At 36.7% G+C, this 18,665-nt stretch overlaps 1 protein-coding gene and 1 pseudogene across 1 annotated transcript; both read right to left on the minus strand.

The window, feature by feature from the left end:
• Positions 1 to 804: 804 nt before the first annotated feature.
• Positions 805 to 1,751, minus strand: LOC120877043 (olfactory receptor 8J2-like). The gene is given in 2 exon segments (XM_040259345.1): positions 805 to 1,571; positions 1,574 to 1,751. Coding segments are annotated over 2 exon segments (945 nt in total).
• An 8,676-nt stretch (positions 1,752 to 10,427) lies between these two features.
• On the minus strand, positions 10,428 to 11,388 carry LOC120877044 (annotated as a pseudogene).
• Positions 11,389 to 18,665: the final 7,277 nt, after the last annotated feature.

The raw sequence follows: 18,665 nt of genomic DNA on the forward strand, positions 1-18,665 counted from the left end.
TCCCTGAAGACCAGAAATGTACATTATATACTACAATTTTTCTGTCTTCAAATAATCTACTTACTTGTGAGTAAAGTTGAAAATTAACTCATGAACTTGACTCTCACTAAAAGAAGTATTTGCTGTTATGATCTTATAACAAAAACTTTTTAATATGAGTCTTTGTTAGGAAAAACAATTATATACTTTATATTTGAATGAAGATTGATATTTTGCTTTATGAATATGTACAAAACATAAAGGATGAAAAAATAGAATAGTTTCATATGTATTTTTAGTCAGTTTTGCAATATGTCCTATTTTCATGTATATCTAAGCATTCTATATTCAACATTTATTTTCCTGTACAAACTTACTTTTTTCAAATTTATTTTAAATGCAAAATGACAATTGGTTGAAAAGCTCGATAAACTGATGGGTAAATACTACAAAAAATTATGAAACTTTTAGTAGTTGAAGAAAAGACATTTGTGACAAAGAAGATAATCTAACTCATAGCAAATATCCAAAAAACAGTTCCTACAGGCATTCATTGTTATCTTCTATATTTAGAAATTCTGAAAACCTTTTATATACTTATATTTTATTTTTTTTAAGTATTTATTTTCAAATTATTTGTATTATTTATATTAGTATATTTTTTCACTTAATCCATTTTTTATGGAAAATTATATTTAAAGATGAGATTAAAAGGATTAAGATTTTTCATTAAAATTAATAGAAATTTTATTTTTTGCTTCATCACTTAGCAAAATTTTCAGGAACAAATAAAACCTTTAACTGGAGATAGTTGCAGTTTTAAATTCACACTGATTTGAGTGACTGACATAGGTTATCCAGGAACCTCTTCAATGCATCCTTCACGTCCTTGTTTCTCAGGCTGTAAATGAGGGGGTTCAGCATTGGAATCACCAGGGTATAGAGGACCGAGGCCATCTTATCAGTATCTAATGAGTGGTTGGTCCTTGGCTGCAAATACATGAAGAGTAGTGTCCCATAGAACACAGTGACAGCCATCATGTGAGAAGCACAGGTGGAAAAGGCTTTTTGTCGCCCTTCTGAAGAACGTATCCTCAAAATGGCAAGGATGATGTTGAAATAGGATGTTAGAACAACAATCATAGAGAAAAACAAATTGGTCCCTGAAAAGGTAAACACTGCTGTTTCCGGAATGTAAGTATCAGAACAGGACAATGCTAACAAAGGGACATTATCACAGTAAAAATGGTTGATCACATTGGACGAACAGTATGACACGGAAAACACACAGGAGGAGACCGTCAGTGCTGTGGTCAGACTGTAGGTGTAAATAAGGGCCACCAGGAGAAGGCAGATCCCTGGAGAAACCACCACCCGGTAGAGCAGGGGGCTGCAAATACCCACATAGCGGTCATAGGCCACGGCATCCAGCACTAAAATCTCAGCCACAACAAAAGCTATGAATCCACTCAGCTGGGCTGCACATGCATAGGAAGATATGGTTTTCTGTGCAACCAAGAAGTTAACCAACATTTTGGGGGCAATGACAGAAGAATTGCCCAAATTGATGATAGCCAAGTGCCAGAGGAAAAGAACATGGGGGTTTGAAGCTGAGAGTCCACGCTGGTGAGGATGACGATTCCCAGGTTCCCTGCCAGGGTCAGTCCATAGACGGTCAGGAACACACAGAAAAAGGGAATCTGGAGCTCTGGACGGTCTGAGATTCCCATTAGAATAAACTCAGTCACTTGAGTGTGATTCCCTGGAGCCATATATTTTGCTGATTTCCTCTTTTAATGGGGAAAATAGAAAGGGAATAACAGAGGATAAAATCAGGTTTCTTCTGTTAGATGTCAGATTATTAAATGTTTCATTTAAAGTCAGTTTACTTCTGTTCAAAAATAGTTAAAAGTCTCAGATCTTCCTTGTTTTCCCCTCTATCTTTTCACAAAATTCAGGTATACTAACTCTACAGAGACCCGTTTCAGGATCTTATAACTATTCGACCAAAATATTAATGTATTATTCACTGAAGGATATGGTTTATATTGAATAAATGCATATTATTGTATTATGCCATTACATGTATTCATATTAATATTATTAATTATATCAACACATATTTAATGAATCTTTAATTAATACATATTTAATACACATACACTTGCCTCTGTGTAGGTATTTCCAGTGATTAACAAAAGGTACCTAAAAGATGTTGATGAGCTAGAGAAATATCCAGTTATTTTTCTTAACTCCTATATGTCATCCCCTCAGACCAGGCTTTGCCATCATTTCTGGGAATTTCCATTTTTCTATGGGGAACACTTTCAGTAATGCAGTTTTATCTTTAATAATCATTACCACTTCTGCTTCAGTTGCCCACAGGCAGTCTTATATTTCAATATTGTTCCTTAGCATCAGGGAGAAATTCTTCTGAATCTTCTTTCCTTTATCTCATTTCCTTTCTTCTGCCAAATAAAACAAACCAGTCCTGTCTTATCATTCTGCCTTCTAATTGCTCTCTCTTCCCTATTGTTTTATTCTAACAGCCTTTTTTTTTTTTTCCTTTCCAACATATACCCTTTTTCCTTAAATGGTTTAAAGTCCATTTTGATTTTTAAAAAGCATACTGTGGGCAGTTTTGATTTTGTGAAAATTCGATCCATTTGTTTATTTATACAGATAAATGAGTAGAAAGCTTAACATTACTTAGTATGTAGTATACACTTCCCTGGTGTCTCAGACGGTAAAAAGACTGCCTGCACTGCAGGAGACCCAGGTCCAATTCCCAGTGGAGAAGAAAATGGCAATCCACTCCAGTATCCTTGCCTGGGAAATCCCATGGATGGAGAAGCCTGGCAGATTATAGCCCATGGAGTCGCAAAGAGTTGAACATGACTGAGTGACTTCACTCTGTTTTCTTTCTTGCTCTCTTTCTTTCTTTCTTTACTCTGTGCCGAGAGGTATGTGAAGTATTTTGAAATAATCATTTTATTATTTTGCAGGAGCATCCAGGAAGATGGGTTTTGTTGTTGTTGTTGTTGTTGTTGTTGGTCTGATGAGACAATTTAGGCTCAGTGAAATTGTTACTCAGTGTCTGTATAGGATATCAGTTAATAACATGGTTTTATAATTTTTAATGTATTTTTGTTTGCTTGTTTGGTCTATTAGTCTTTTGGTTATTTGTTAGTCCACCAATTATTAGTTGTGTGATTTTTACCAAGTAATTGTGTCTTTGTGCTTTATAAATTAAATGAGGTTTTTTACACGTAAACTTAGTTCTCACAAAGCAGAAATAATGAAACTAACATAACTAGTCATGTGGCCTTCAGTACTTGCAGCATGAGGCTCAGTGGTTGGAGCTTGCAGGCTCTAGAGCACAGGCTAAGTAATTGTGGTTCATGGGCTTAGTTGCAGTACAGTATCTGGGATCTTCCCAGACCAGGAACTGAACCCATGTTCCCAGTATTGACAAGCAGATTTTTAACCACTGAAACCACCAGGAAAGTCCCTTGAATAACTTTTTAAAATGTGGTTTCTCATTTCAGTCCCAGTAACTCATTTTCCCTTACTGGAAACTTTATAGTTGAGATGAAAATATTAAGTGAATTATAATTTTGTATATTCAAAACACAGGGACAGATTATCTAGCTCTACAGTTATTCAAATCCAGATATGCTCTCGTACAAGCTGACTCTCTTACATCTGCCTTTTTCGTTTCTATTAAGTAAAGATACTCTGCTCCATACATCAAATATGTGTCTAATGAGTTGATCTGATGTTGTTGCACCATCTATGCCTTATTTCTTACCGTCTACCACTGCGTTTAAAATAAATGCATAAGTGAGCTTTTGATGGCAAACATAATGGCAACACTTAAAGCAAAATGTTTATTTGCTATACATAAAGCAAGTCAGTGCAAGTTTCACTATGATATAATATATTCAATAAACTCATCCTTAATTTAACAAGAATAAAAAGAGTGTCAATAACTGAAAATATTGTCTAGTCTCAATTTGTGCAGTTAGCTTTCAAAATGGAGACCATGATATGCATCATGGCCTATTACTGGTTACCACTTATCATAAAATGTAAAGGACGCAAAGCTTTTTCATTAGGTAAGTACTTGTCATTGAAATAAAGAGCCCCAGTTTTCACCTATGTATTTACAATCTTGTTTGACTTAGAATTTGCTACTGATGGTAGCTATTTTAATTCTTGAAAAATAGTTTTCTCAAATTTATTTTCAAAATGAACTATTTTGTAGATTTTCTAAAACAACAGATTCTCAGTGAATAAAATTTTTAAAAATACAAATGTTAATCATTTATCTCAAAATGTGAATGAAAAATAATATTGCAAGTTATTTTTTAAATAGATGCTCATGTGATTTCAAGAGTATGTTCCACTGGTCTCTGACTATGGAATTGATCCTAAATGGGTTGCGTTAGGGACAAACGCTACATCTCAACATGAGCTCTCAGTGTCCACCAGCAATAGAGAATGACTGCTTACTCCAAAACTCTTTCCATCTGAAGGTTTATCACACTGGGCAACACAAAAAACAGGAAGGGAAGAAACACTTGTTTTTATTGGCATTAGGTAAGAATAGATCTTACTTGGAGACATAGAATCTTGTATAGACACAGAGTTTCCAATGTGGTGTAGTGTGTCCCCTAAAACATCCATCAATTCTGCAGAAAACATTTCTTTATAAATTAAGGTAAAACATAATTCCTTAGTCACACTTTGTTATTCTGTGCAAAAGGTCAGTCTATCAGTGGAAATGCTAGAAAATATGGTTTATGCTGTATCACCAGCACTTCCACTTTACAATCAATCAGCAGGTAGAGAAGTGAATGACTTGAAAAGAGAACAAAGTGGATATAACTTCAATTCTGATTGCAGTTCACTACTTTTTATCTTTTTTTTTCCCTCTTGGCCATGCTCTGAAAAGCATGCAGGATAGATATTACTCCCCCGATTAGGAAATTGAACCCATGCCTTCAGCATTAGAGTGTGGAATCTTAACCACTGGACAAGTGCCAATTCTGATTTGAATTGATTAAGTTTTCAATATCCTTGCTTGTCTCTTCCAGAATTTGTAATAAACAAGATTTTTAAGTTTACCTACCTGAACAGAGAGACCTGAGGAGACCTGCTCCTGAGGCCTTGGCCTGAGTTGCACTAACTGGTTTATGTGCTGTGCTCAGTGGCTTCAGTCATGTCTCATTCTCTGTGCCTCTTTGGAGACTGTTCCTGCCAGGCTGCTCTGTCGGGGGCATTTTCCAGGCAAGAAAAATGGAGTTGGTTGTAATGCCTTCCGCCGGGGATCTTCCCAACCCAGGGATAGAACCTGCATCTCCTGTGTCTCCTCCCTGGCAGGATAATTCCTTACTATTGAGCCACTGGTGACTGAATTATACAAGATTCTGAAGTCCCTGAAGACCTTCACAATGAAATCTCCATTCATGGCCCAGTTCCTGAATAGGAGAACCAGAATCCCCTGGCTCAGGCCAGCTTCCCCAGGGAAAGAATGACAAACTGAATATTCATTAGTCAAATCTGTGCAAAACTGCCCCCCAGAGTGAAAATGTGGAGACTGCTTGGGGGCATGTTTGGATAAGCACATTCAATAACTATTGCCTACAGTGATTTCATCTTTTGATTGGTTTGAAATGTACGCCTACATCTTCTGACATTTTCTGAGAGTGTTGCCTCTGGCCCTGGGATGGTGAAAATCCAATGGCTAGAAACACAGAATTCTGATCCCAATGTTCAACTTAATGTGAATGTTAGAAGTAGAACCAACTGCAAAGCCTCCATTTTTGTGTCAAGAATAAACCCTGCTGTATTTGCTGCATATTACAAAAAAAAGAAAAAAAATCAGAGAATTTCAACTTAAAGTCAAAATGGGAATGATTGTCAAGACAGTGAATATCAATTTTTTAATTGAAATTCTTAGAGTAGCTCTCATACATGTTATTGCTGTTGTTTAGTTAACTACTTCTTTCACAACTTTTCACTTTCATTGATGCTTTATTTGACAACTTGATCTCTCATTTTAGCTTGCTATTTATTGTATAAGAGGTATTTTCTATCACAGAATCACAAAATTTCACTTTCAAACTATTTATAAGAAGCATACACATATAAATAAGCAGAAAAATGACATTATGGACACTATAATTCAGTCACTCACATTAAACATAGTTTTATCTTACTAGGTTTATTATTTTAAAGTAACATAATTACATGTAAGCCAAATTTCCATCAGTCCAGCCTCTCTCAGTCCCATTCCACCCACCTCATCTAGAGGAAATAACTGTTGACTAATACAACATGTCTGACTCTTTTGTGGCCCCATGGACTGTAGCTTACCAGGCTCCTCTGTCCATGGGGTTTCCCAGTCAGTAATACTGGTATGGGTTGCCATTTCCATCTCCAGTGGATCTTCCTAATCCAGGGATCAAACCCATTGCATCGAAGAAGATTCTTTACCACTGAGCCACCAGGGAAGCAATATATACATATGTGAAAAGTGAAGTTGCTCAGTAGGGTCTGACTCTTTGCAACCCCATGGACTGTAGCCCACCAGGCTCCTCCATCCATCGGATTTTCCAGGCAAGGGTACTGGAGTGGGCTGCCATTCCCTTCTGCAGGGGATCTTTCTGACCAAGGGATCGAACCCAGGTCTCCTATGCTGCAGGCAGAGGCTTTACCGTCTGAGTCAACAGGGAAGCCCCATACACATATTACATATGTACATATGTATAATTGTTAGTTATTTGGTTTTAAAATTGATATGAGTGAATTTAAGATATTTATATATTTTTGTGATTGGCTATATACACGTGTAATTGTATATGTCTATGTATATGTAATTTGTGATTGGTGTTACATATATGTATGTATATGTATGCTTTTTTCTTGCTCAACCTTCAAAGTTTGAGATTAACTGTTTTGATTGTTACAGATTTGATTCACACATTTGAGCAACATAGACATTGTAGTTACTTTTGAATATCTTTATTATGGATAATGATTCAGGTCACATATTTTTATTTCTCATGTTACCCATACACAATAATGCGTCTAGTCTATGTACTTGGATAATACTTGAAAATTATTAGTCATAGTGTATAAATACTTTTACATCTAATAGATACATCAGAGATGTTTCATAGTGATTCTATCAGTTTATATGTTGAGAAAATTTGGGGACTATTTATTTACTAACACCTGTAGCCCTGGTAAAGGTAAACTCCAGGAGTTGGTGATGGACAGGGAGGCCTGGTGTGCTGCAGTCCATGGGGTTGCAAAGAGTTGGACAAGACTGAGTGACTGAACTGAACTGAACTGAACTGTATCCCTGGTGGCTCAGAGGTAAAGAATCCACCAGCCAATGCAGGAGACTTAGGTTCAGTCCCTGGATTGGAAACATCCCCTGGAGAAAGAAAATGGCAATGCACTCCAGTATTTTTGCCTGGAAAATCCCATGGGCAGAAGATAGTGGATATCTGCATGCAAATTTATGAAGTTTTTAATAATTAGTTCTGTTGCAGCTACAGAATGAGAGACCCTGTAGTTGTTCTTTCCTCATTCTTAACTTTTCACATTCAGAGAACAAAGATTATGGTATCTGGTCCCATCAGTTCATGGGAAATAGATGGGGAAACAATGGAAACAGTGTCAGACTTTATTTTGGGAGGGCTCCAAAATCACTGCAGATGGTGACTGCAGCCATGAAATTAAAAGACGCTTACTCCTTGGAAGGAAAGTTATGACCAACCTAGATAGCATATTCAAAAGCAGAGACATTACTTTGCCAACAAAGATCTGTCTAGTCAAGGCTATGGTTTTTCCAGTCGTCATGTATGGATGTGAGGTTTGGACTGTGAAGAAAGCTAAGTGCCAAAGAATTGATGCTTTTGAACTGTGGTGTCAGAGAAGACTCTTGAGAATCCCTTGGACTGCAAGGAGATCCAACCAGTCCATTCTGAAGGAGATCAGTCCTGGGTGTTCTTTGGAAGGAATGATGCTAAAGCTGAAACTTGCATACTTTGGCCACCTCATGTGAAGAGTTGACTCATTGGAAAAGACTCTGATGCTGGGAGGGATTGGGGGCAGGAGGAGAAGGGGATGACCGAGGATGAGATGGTTGGATGGCATCACTGACTCGATGGACATGAGTTTGAGTGAACTCCAGGAGTACATGATGTACAGGGAGGCCTGGCGTGCTGTGATTCATGGACGACTGAGTGACTGAACTGACTGAACTGAACTTTCACAGGTATTCTCAAACCTTGCTTCATGACTATGTCCTGTGTTTCCTGTCTCACCTAACCACCAACAAGGTTTTGCTCTAATGGTTTGGACATGAATGTTTTGTAACCACTTGAGCACTCAAGTAAGCATAATTTGGAATTACAGGTGACAATGTCCCACAGGGTAAGCTTTGACTAATAAAAATGAGAGCTGGCAGAAAAATTCCTTTTTCTATCTTGCTTCCTTGAAAACTGGTGCTTGGTTGATGTGCTTGCCTATTTGTTTCAACAAAATTTTTTTGAAAAAGTATATTTTTTGTTAAGTTTCATTATGCCTGAAAGCTTTATTTTTTGTGATATAAATTTGGTTAAATGCAAGATATCAATGAGTTCAGAAAGGTTGATAACTTAATTCCAGGGTCCAGCCCCAGTGGATCCAGGGTGATTCGAAGCGGAGACAGATAGGCGAGGATAAACTTATTTATTTAGAGATATAAGATTAGATTAGGAAGAAATAGTATAGTAGGAAATTTAGGTGGAGAAAAGGAGGCTGAATAACTTGGTTTATGGAGAAAACCAATGAAACCTCAAGACAAGAGGTTTGCACCATCTACGTCAGGCCACCGGCACCCACTTGAATATCGAAGGGTGCCCCGCCTTAGGCTCCCTTTTGCGTGGGTCTTAGCAGCCAGAGAGCAAGTAAGTAGACGTGGTGAGCCTCCCCGCTCCAGATGGGAATTCAGTCAAAAAGGGGGAGAAAAGAACGACATGGGGAAGCCCAGCATCAGTGCAAGACTCCAAAAACTTTATTTTTCAAAATCAGCTTATATACCCCAAGTTGTACATAAAGAAATAATGGAATATGCAGAGTTATGCAGGGGCAGCAGTCCTGACCCTCATTGAGACAAGGCTTTCTTTTTGCATACCCTCCCGTATACAAAAGGTCTCAGGTGGTTTACATTATCTTCTGGCCAAGAGGCCTGTTAACATTTTTATGGCTCTCTTCTGGATAATTGTCTGTCAACCAGCAAACTCCTTTTCTCTAGAAGTGTTTTTTCTTTACTCTGCATCACTCTCAATAAGTACTAAATAAAGTTACATTCCTGTAGAACAAAGGTGCAGTGGGTTATAACAAATAAAGTACTTAACTCAAAGATCTAATGTTGCTAATACCAGGTCTACTACTTATTTTTCTATGTACCAACTATATCTAAAAATAAAAGATATGAAAATTTGGCAGCAAGTATTGGCTCAACAAATGAAACCTTTAATCACTCCTATTCTAATGATTTTGACTCCTCAGAAGCCCCTACATTCCTAGGATGTTTTAAGCTTCCTGTGCCTCCTTCGGTCGGGAGGCCTCAAACAATCACATGCTCAGCTGTACAAGTTCTGCAGGCAGGCTAGAAAGCCATCAGAGTTGACTTTTTCCAGAGTGCGTCAGAAGAGTGGGAAAGTACAATACAATAAGGCAGGCATATTCTTATTTTGGGGGTACATGCTCAGGAAATACGAAGGGGAAAATCTGAGATCTGACTCGACCTTGCCCATCAGATCTCTACCACATGACCTTGTCACGGGTGGGATTCCTCACGCTGGCTCCCGGCAACTTAATAGGTAAAATGCTGCAAAAAATAATAAAACTTTTAATAATCAAACAAAATGTCAACATGTCTGTGGCAAGGAAGATGATCTGACTCTTAACAACCATCCAAGAATTGATTCCAACATAAATCCACCTTAACAATCAGGATTTTTCTTTCTTGTGAAGAAAAATATTTTTATAACTTTAACAAGAAGGAAAAATCCTGATAGTTAAGTTGGGTTTATGTTGGAATCAATTCTTGGATGGTTGTTAAGAGTCAGATCATCTACAGTATTGTAAAGTAATTAGCCTCCAATTAAAATAAACAAATTTATATTTTAAAAAATTATAAAAATATTTTTCTAACATATATTTTATTTTAGATTGTATTTATTTTCAAGTTATTGTGTCTTATTTGTATTAGTATGTTTTCTTTGAACAATTAATGGCTTTTAAAATGGGGAATATTGGGTACTTGAAGTTGGAGTGAAAAGGATTAAGCTTTCTCTGTTGATATTAATGGGATTTTTAACAATTTACTACCTCTTCACTTAGCAGGATTTAATTCTTAAATGAAGATAGCTGTTGTTTTAAATTTACACTGATTTGAGTGACTGACATAGGTTATCCAGGAATCTCTTCAATGTATCCTTCACGTCCTTGTTCCTCAGGCTGTAAATGAGGGGGTTCAGCATTGGAATCACCAGGGTATAGAGGACCGAGGCCATCTTATCAGTATTTAATGAGTAGTTAAAGGACCCAACTGGTCCTTGGCTGCAAATACATGAAGAGAAGAGTCCCATAGGACACAGTGACAGCCATCATGTGAGAAGCACGGGTGGAAAAGGCTTTTTGTCACCCTTCTGAAGGACATATCCTCAAAATAGCAAGTATGACGTTGAAGTAGGATGTTAGAACAACAATCATAGAGAAAAACAAATTGGTCCCTGAAAAGGTAAACACTGCTGTTTCCGGAATGTAAGTATCAGAACAGGACAATGCTAACAAAGGGACATTATCACAGTAAAAATGGTTGATCACATTGGACGAACAGTATGACACGGAAAACACACAGGAGGAGACCGTCAGTGCTGTGGTCAGACTGTAGGTGTAAATAAAGGCCACCAGGAGAAGGCAGATCCCTGGAGAAACCACCACCCAGTAGAGCAGGGGGCTGCAAATACCCACATAGCGGTCATAGGCCACGGCAGCCAGCACTAAAATCTCAGCCACAACAAAAGCTATGAATCCACTCAGCTGGGCTGCACATGCATAGGAAGATATGGTTTTCTTTGTAACCAAGAAGTTAACCAACATTTTGGGGGGCAATGACAGAAGAATTGCCCAAATTGATGATAGCCAAGTGCCAGAGGAAAAGAACATGGGGGTTTGAAGCTGAGAGTCCACGCTGGTGAGGATGACGATTCCCAGGTTCCCTGTTACAATCTGTCCATAGATGACCAGGAACACACAGAAAAGAGGAATCTGGAGTTCTGGACGGTCTGAGATTCCCATTAGAATAAACTCAGTCACTTGAGTGCGATTCCCTGGAGCCATGTATTTCGCTGGTTTCAGCTTAGTGGGGAAAATGGAAAGTGATTAATAGACTGTAAAGTGGTCTCTATTTTGTTGCATGCCATATTGTTGAGTGTTTCACTTAAAATCAGTTCACCTCTGTTGACAAACAGTTAAAGTTTTGTCAAGTTTCAGAACTTTCTTAATTGTTTTTTCTCTTCATCTTTTCATCAAATTCAGCAATACAAACTCTCCAGAGTTCCATTTCAGGATCTTAGAACTGTCTGACCAAGCAATTGATGTATTTATGTACTATAGGATATGGTTTTTATTGGATAAACACACATAAATTGCATGATGAGATGTATTTATATTTACATGCATATGTAAATTATATTAATGTCTCATGCAAATATGCTGCATGTATATGTATGTTGGAGAAAGAAATGGCACTCCAGTGACCTCACCTGGAGAATCCGTGCACAGAGGAGCCTGGCAGTTTACAGTCCACAGTGTCACAAAGAGTCGGACATGACTGAAGTGACATCACACGTAAAAATATACAGCATCTATATATGTGTAGGTGTTTATTTATATACACATACATGCCTCTCTGTGTGTTTGTGTTTCCTGAGATAAAATAGAGGTACCTATAAGAAGCTGATGAGCTCGAGTGACATCTAATTATTTTTCTCTTAGCTGCTACAGGCCTTCCCGCCCTCTCATACATTGTCATCATACTGGTTATTTTAGTATTTCTGTGGAAAACGTATTCAATAGTCTGTTTTTTCCTTAACAATAATTACTATACTCTTTGGATTCAGCTGCCCACAAGCAAATTTACACTTTGCTACTGTTCATTCTTAGTATCATTCAGACATTCTGAATCTGCTTTTTGAAAATCACCTTTCCTTTCTTTTGTAAAATAAATTGCTGTTATCTAATCTCTGTCTTTTAGCAGCTCAAACTTTTTATTTTGTTCTGGCAACCCTTTCTTTCTTTTCCTATTTAAAGAAAAGCTGTATGTTTTTCCTTTAAATAACTTAAAGCCCATTTTTATTTTTTTAAATACATAATGTATAGTTTTGATTTGTTAAAGGTTGATCGTTTTTTTTTGCTTCTATACAGAAATCATAGAGTCTAACATTATTTAATAGTACTGTTGTCCACACCCACCACATACAGAGGCACTTTGGATAATGAATTCTTTGTTCTGCAGGAGTGTCCCAGAATGTGTGTATAATTAGTTATTTCTATGTCTGATGAGATAATTTAGGCTCAGTGAGATTCAGTTACTCAAAGAGCCTCTTGTGTGTGTGTGTGTTGTGTGTGTGTGTGTGTTGTGTGTGTGCGCGTGCATGTCTGTTCAGTTGCTCAGTCGCGTCCAGATCTTTGTGACTCTATGGACTGCAGCCCGCCAGGCTTCTCTGTCAATGGGACTTTCCTGGTGTGAATACTGGAGTAGGTTGCTGTTTCCTCTTCCAGGGGATCTTCCCAACCCAGGGAACAGAACCTGTATATCCTGAGTCTCCTGCATTGCAGGCAGATTCTTTACCAGTGAGCACCAGGGAAGCCCAAGAGCCTTTATAGGACATTCATCAGTAGTCTGTTTCTATGATGGTTGGGGTGTGTTTTTTTGTCTGTTTAGTTGGTGGTTAGTAGTTAGTACACTTACTAATGAAAAAGTAAAAGTCACTCAGTCATGACCAACTCCTTGCAACATAGCCAGGATCATCTCTCCAAGTAATTCTCCAGCAAGAATACTGGAGTGAGTAGCCTTTCCCTTCTCCACTGTGTTGGCAGGCAGCTTCATTACCACTGTGCCACCTGGGAAGTGCCTAAGTATATCTATTCCATACATTAACCTGAACCCAGGCCTCCCGCATTGCAGGTGGATTCTTTACCATCTGAGCTTTCAAGGAAGCACTTTACTAATAGCCATATGATTTTTCCAAATATTTATAGTTTTGTGTGGTATGGATTAAATGAGATCATTTACATATGTTATTTAGCACAGAGCCTTGTGACAATGAAAGCAAAATAATTTGTACCAGAAGTTACTGATATTAACATGTTTTGAATGATTTTTTAAATGTGGTTTCTTATTTCAGTTCCAATAACTCATTCTATCTTACTGAGAGTTTTCACAGTTGAGATAGAAATAGCAAGTGAATTATAATTTTGCATATACAAAACACTGGAACACATGGTATCTAACTGTATATTTAGCAACAACAAAAACCCAGTGTACTCTCCGTCAACCTGACTCTTTCTTTAATCTGTGGTGTTTTTGTTGTTGTTGACTGTTTCTCTTATTGATATCTATCCTGCACCTGCTGTGTTGGCAGGCAGATTCTTTACCACTGCACCCCTTGGGAAGTGCGTACGGACGTCTATTCCATACGTCAACTCTATGTTTGATGAGTCTATCCAGTGGCGATGCAACAACTGTCCCTTATTTCTTGCCTTCTAACGCTGTATCTAAAATAGATGCATAGGTAAGCTCTTGATGGAAAACACAGTGGCAACCCTCACTCTAATTAAAGTATTTGTTTGCTACACATACAGCAACTCAGTGAATGCTTCACTCAGAGATAACATATATAATGTCTGTTCTTAATTTAACAAGAAAAAAAGCATTAACAACAATTTTTTTGTTATTGTCTACTCTGAATGTGTGTAATCAGCTTTTTAAAAGGAGAGCATTTTTATGTGGGAGAGAACTGTATAAGGAGAGAATCTTATATTTCAAAGACACTTAAGTTTCTGATCTAGTGTAATGTGTCCAATTCCATGGCAGAAAACATTCCCTTATAGTTCAAAGTAAAATATACTTCAAGGACTATTCATTATTCTGTACAAATGCTCAGAGTTTAATATATCAATAGGAGTTAGTTGTTCAGTCATGTCCAACTCTCTGATCCCAGGGACTATAGATCACCAGGCTTCTGTCCATGGGGTTCTCCAGACAAGAATATTGGAGGAGGTTGCCATTTCCTTCTCCATAATCTATCAGTAGGGTTTTAAAAATCATTGTATTTATATGTTTCGTCAGCACTTCTACTTAGCAATCAGTGGGCAGAGACGTGAGTGACTTGGCAAGAGAATGGACCAGATATCATCCAGTATCCTTGTTCTCCTCTTCTGAAATTTGAAATAAATAAGGTATTTTATTTTACCTACCTGAGCAGAGTGATCTGCCCAGACCTGCTCTGGAGGCCTTTGCATGAAGTGTGCTAACTGGTTTATACAAGTGCTTGAAGTCTCTGAAGACCTTCACACTGAAATCTGCGTCATGGCCCTAGTCCCTAAACAGGAGAATCAAAATTCCCAGTACAGATAAGGTCCCCCAAGGAAGTAAAGAAAAACTGAATGTTTATTAGTCAAGCCTCTATGCAGAAATGTCACGCAAGGTGCAAATCTGTCGATAGCCAGGGAGTATTCTTGGAAACCACTGATTAACTATTGCATCCATTGACTCCAGCCTTTTATGTTTTGAATTTTACCCCTACATTGCTTGGAAGTGTTGCCTCTGGCTCTTGAATGGAGAAAAGCACAGGATTCTGGCTCCAATGTTGAATTTAACGTACATATTGGAAATAGAACCAAATGTAAAGCCTCCATTCTTGGGTCAAGATAAACCCTGGCGTATTGACCACAAGAACCAGATGATGTACAGCATAAAAGCAAAGATCTTGCTATGTGTGCTTACTTACTTCCATTTTTACAATTATGAATGTAAAAAGGCACTTCAAACACCTCGTAGCAAGGCTAGTATGTAGTTATATACTTTCCACAATAACATTTCAATATTGAAAGAGCTACATTTATTCATACCTGTGGATTTTAAAATATGAAAACATGATAAAGAATGTAACAAAAAATAAACTGTAGAATAAACCACTTTAATTGACATGGTATTTTAACATGATTAATTTAGCCAACAACTGAATGTAATAACTTGTAATATAATCCCATTTTAGGGAAAAATTTTTAGCTTAGACTCTGTATTGAAGGAGGTAGCCCTATTAAAACTAAATCAGGTGCTTGATTTAGTATTGGAGCTTCAGCTTCAGAATCAGTCCTTCCAATGAATACTCAGGGCTGCTTTCCCTTAGGATTGACTGGTTTAATCTCCTTGCTGTCCAAGCAACTCTCAAGAGTCTTCTACAACTTACTTAAATGCATATAAACATTTAATTCTCACACAGTAAACTGCTAGGTTTCAGTGTCATGGCTCATGTTAATACCTTCTTTTCATGTGACTCTTGTGTTTGGAGAAAAAGTGTTGATTCCAATAACAGGCCAATGTTTTAGAGTGTCCTAACATTTCAGAGATACTTATTGTGGGATTAATAGAGTAATTTTGTGATATTATTTTGTCAAATTATCGTCTATTCATCTTTCACTGCTTTCTTTATTTTAGCTTGTTTATTGCTGATTCTATGCTTTATTTCAGGAAGTATTCTGGAGGATATTCTGGCTTATTAATGAGAATTTTCTTCTGCCTGATGCATAATTTCCATCCAATGTTTTAATTTCTTTATAAAGAGAAGTAATAGTTCACAGCAAAATTAAGAGGGAGGCACAGATATTCTACATGCATGTCTCTTATTAATATTCTGCATCAAAATGGTATATTTTTTACATTTGATAAGCCCGCATTGACACATCATAATCACTCAAAGTCCATTATTTACATTAGACTTCACTATTGGGGCTGCATGTCCTATGAGTTTCAGAAATACATACAGTGACATGAATCCATCATCATATTCTTATACAGAATTGTTTTCAATGCCCTAGAAGTCCTCTGTGCTCTGTCTCATTATCCTCCTGCTCCTAAACATCTGGCAACCACTGATCATTTTATTCCCCCCTTGTGTTCTCTGATTGTCATGTTTGTAGGTTTTTTCTTCTTTAATAATAACCTAACAGGTGTGAGGTGATATGCAATTGCACTTTTGATTTGCATTTGATAAAATTTCTGTACTACCCAAGGCAATAAAAAATATAATGCAATGCTTATCAAATAACATTGGTATTTTTTTAAATAGGAAAAAAACATTCTAAATTTATGTGACGCCAAAGAAAATTTCAAATATCCAAAGATATCTTGCATAAAAGTACAAATCTGGTGTCATCACACATCTTGGTTTCAAAAATGTATTACAAAGCCACAGTACTTGAACCATACAGTATTGGTATAAAAACAGACATATAGACCAATGGCGCAGAATAAAGAGCCCACAAATCAATTCAATTGATCTTCAACAAGGGGGTCGACAAAAGACAGTGGGAAAGGATAATCACTTCAACAAGCTGTGTTGGCAAAACTGGATATCCACATGCAAAACAAGAAAACTCAACCCTCCTCTTAAACCATGACAAAAGCAAACTTAAAGACAAACATGATACACAACGCTATTAAACTCTCATAAGAAACACAAAGGAAGAGCCTCATGACATTAGTGATCATTGAATAGATATTACAGCACAAGCACAGGCACAAAAGAAAAATTAGGTAAGTGTGAAGACATCACACTAAAAGCATATACAGCAAAGAAAGCAATCCACAGAGTAAGGAGGCCTCCTACAGAGTGGGAGAAAATGTTCAAACCACTGAACAGAATCTTCTCCAAGGAAGACACGCAAATGGACAACAGGTTAGAATGAAAAAGTACGTAAAACCACTGGTTATTAGGGAAATACAAATATAAAGCATCATTATAAATCAGAGGCTGAATGACTTTATTTATTCAACAAATATTACTAGGTAGTGAATTATTCCAAGACTATTTTCTTTTTTATTGAGTGAATCATCATGTTGCTATTTTGAACCAGATCATAATTGGAGTGTATTCCCCTTTGGGACGCTCCTGTGCTTTGATCAGGAGTTGAGCATCTAGATATAAGCAATTTGAGTTAATTACATTCAGAGTATATCAAAACCTGCTTTTGCCAATCCACAGGTAAGAGAAAGTTTCAGGCATTTGCTGAGTACATTAGGAGTTTGGACCTAACAATGTCAGATATGTTGTCTAATCCTTTCATTAATAGCTGTTGTCTCTCATATAGATGAATAAATACATCAAAGAAAATAAAGTATTAAATTTTTGTTGGCTAATTATTGTTGTCATAGTTTAGTTACAATTTTTTACAAGTGACTTTGACTGTGACTCAGTTGTCTAGTTGTGACTCAGCTTGTATAGTTGATAATTCACTGGATCCACAGTAAATGATATCTAAACAAGTATAATAATCTGGAAAAAATGTTTTGTTTTGTTTTTTCAGAAAAATTCTTTACATTTTCACCACAGGTCTTGAGACAGTTGAAAATCAAAGACTTCAGATATCCAAAAGTAATAAATATGAGTGATTATTTAGTAAAAGAAAAAACACAATATAATGCAAAATAATGGAGAAATACATTTGAATGAAATATGTTGTCATATAATAATTTAATCATGGCCCATCATTTTAAAAAAAATCTTCATTATTCTTTTGGATACAACTAAGAAGGGCTAAAAGAGTTAGAAAGAATTTATGAGCTAGGAAATAGCTCATAAAATATTACAGTCTGAGAGGCTGCTACTCTGTAGGACCAGGCTAATTTAGCATGATCTGTTTAACATCATTTTGAATATTCAGTTTTATTAGTGTATTTTATGTTACAATATTTGTAAATCAATTTTTATTTACTCCACTTTGTTAAATAAATATTAATGATTTCATTCTATAGATAAACAAATTATAACAAATCATTTTACACAGTTATTGAAAGTAACTAGAATGCTGATATCCTATTCCAGGTATCAGCACACTGATACAGTAGGTCATGTTATTGTATGTAAGAAGGAAATTGATTTTAACCAATGATTTGGTGTTTTAAGCTAATTTAATATGGAAACAACTAATAGAATTCAGTGGTAAATTAACTGGTTTATCTAATGGATTTAGATGGCATGAATTCAGCCCGTGAGTGAATGAAAACACGTATTTTCCCACTTGAGTCTTCAGTGACTGGCATGAACACTTGACCCACTGTCTTTTCACCATGTTCTGATCTACAACTGGGAAATTATACTGGCAAAAAAACAAATATGAGGACACAAATCGCATTCCACTGTATCACAATGTTATTCATTCTTTTGGTAGGAAATGAATTGCAATTTTTTGAAAATATTTGAGTTTGTTCCATGAGGTATCAAGATGAAGAATATCACCGAAGTAACCTCCTTTTTACTGAAAGGCTTCACAGACAATCTTGAACTGCAAATCATCTTTTTCTTCTTGTTTCTAGCAATTTACCTCTTCAC

The sequence above is a fragment of the Oryx dammah genome, unplaced genomic scaffold (assembly GCF_014754425.2).
Source record: "Oryx dammah isolate SB20612 unplaced genomic scaffold, SCBI_Odam_1.1 HiC_scaffold_17, whole genome shotgun sequence".
Lineage (NCBI taxonomy): Eukaryota > Metazoa > Chordata > Mammalia > Artiodactyla > Bovidae > Oryx > Oryx dammah.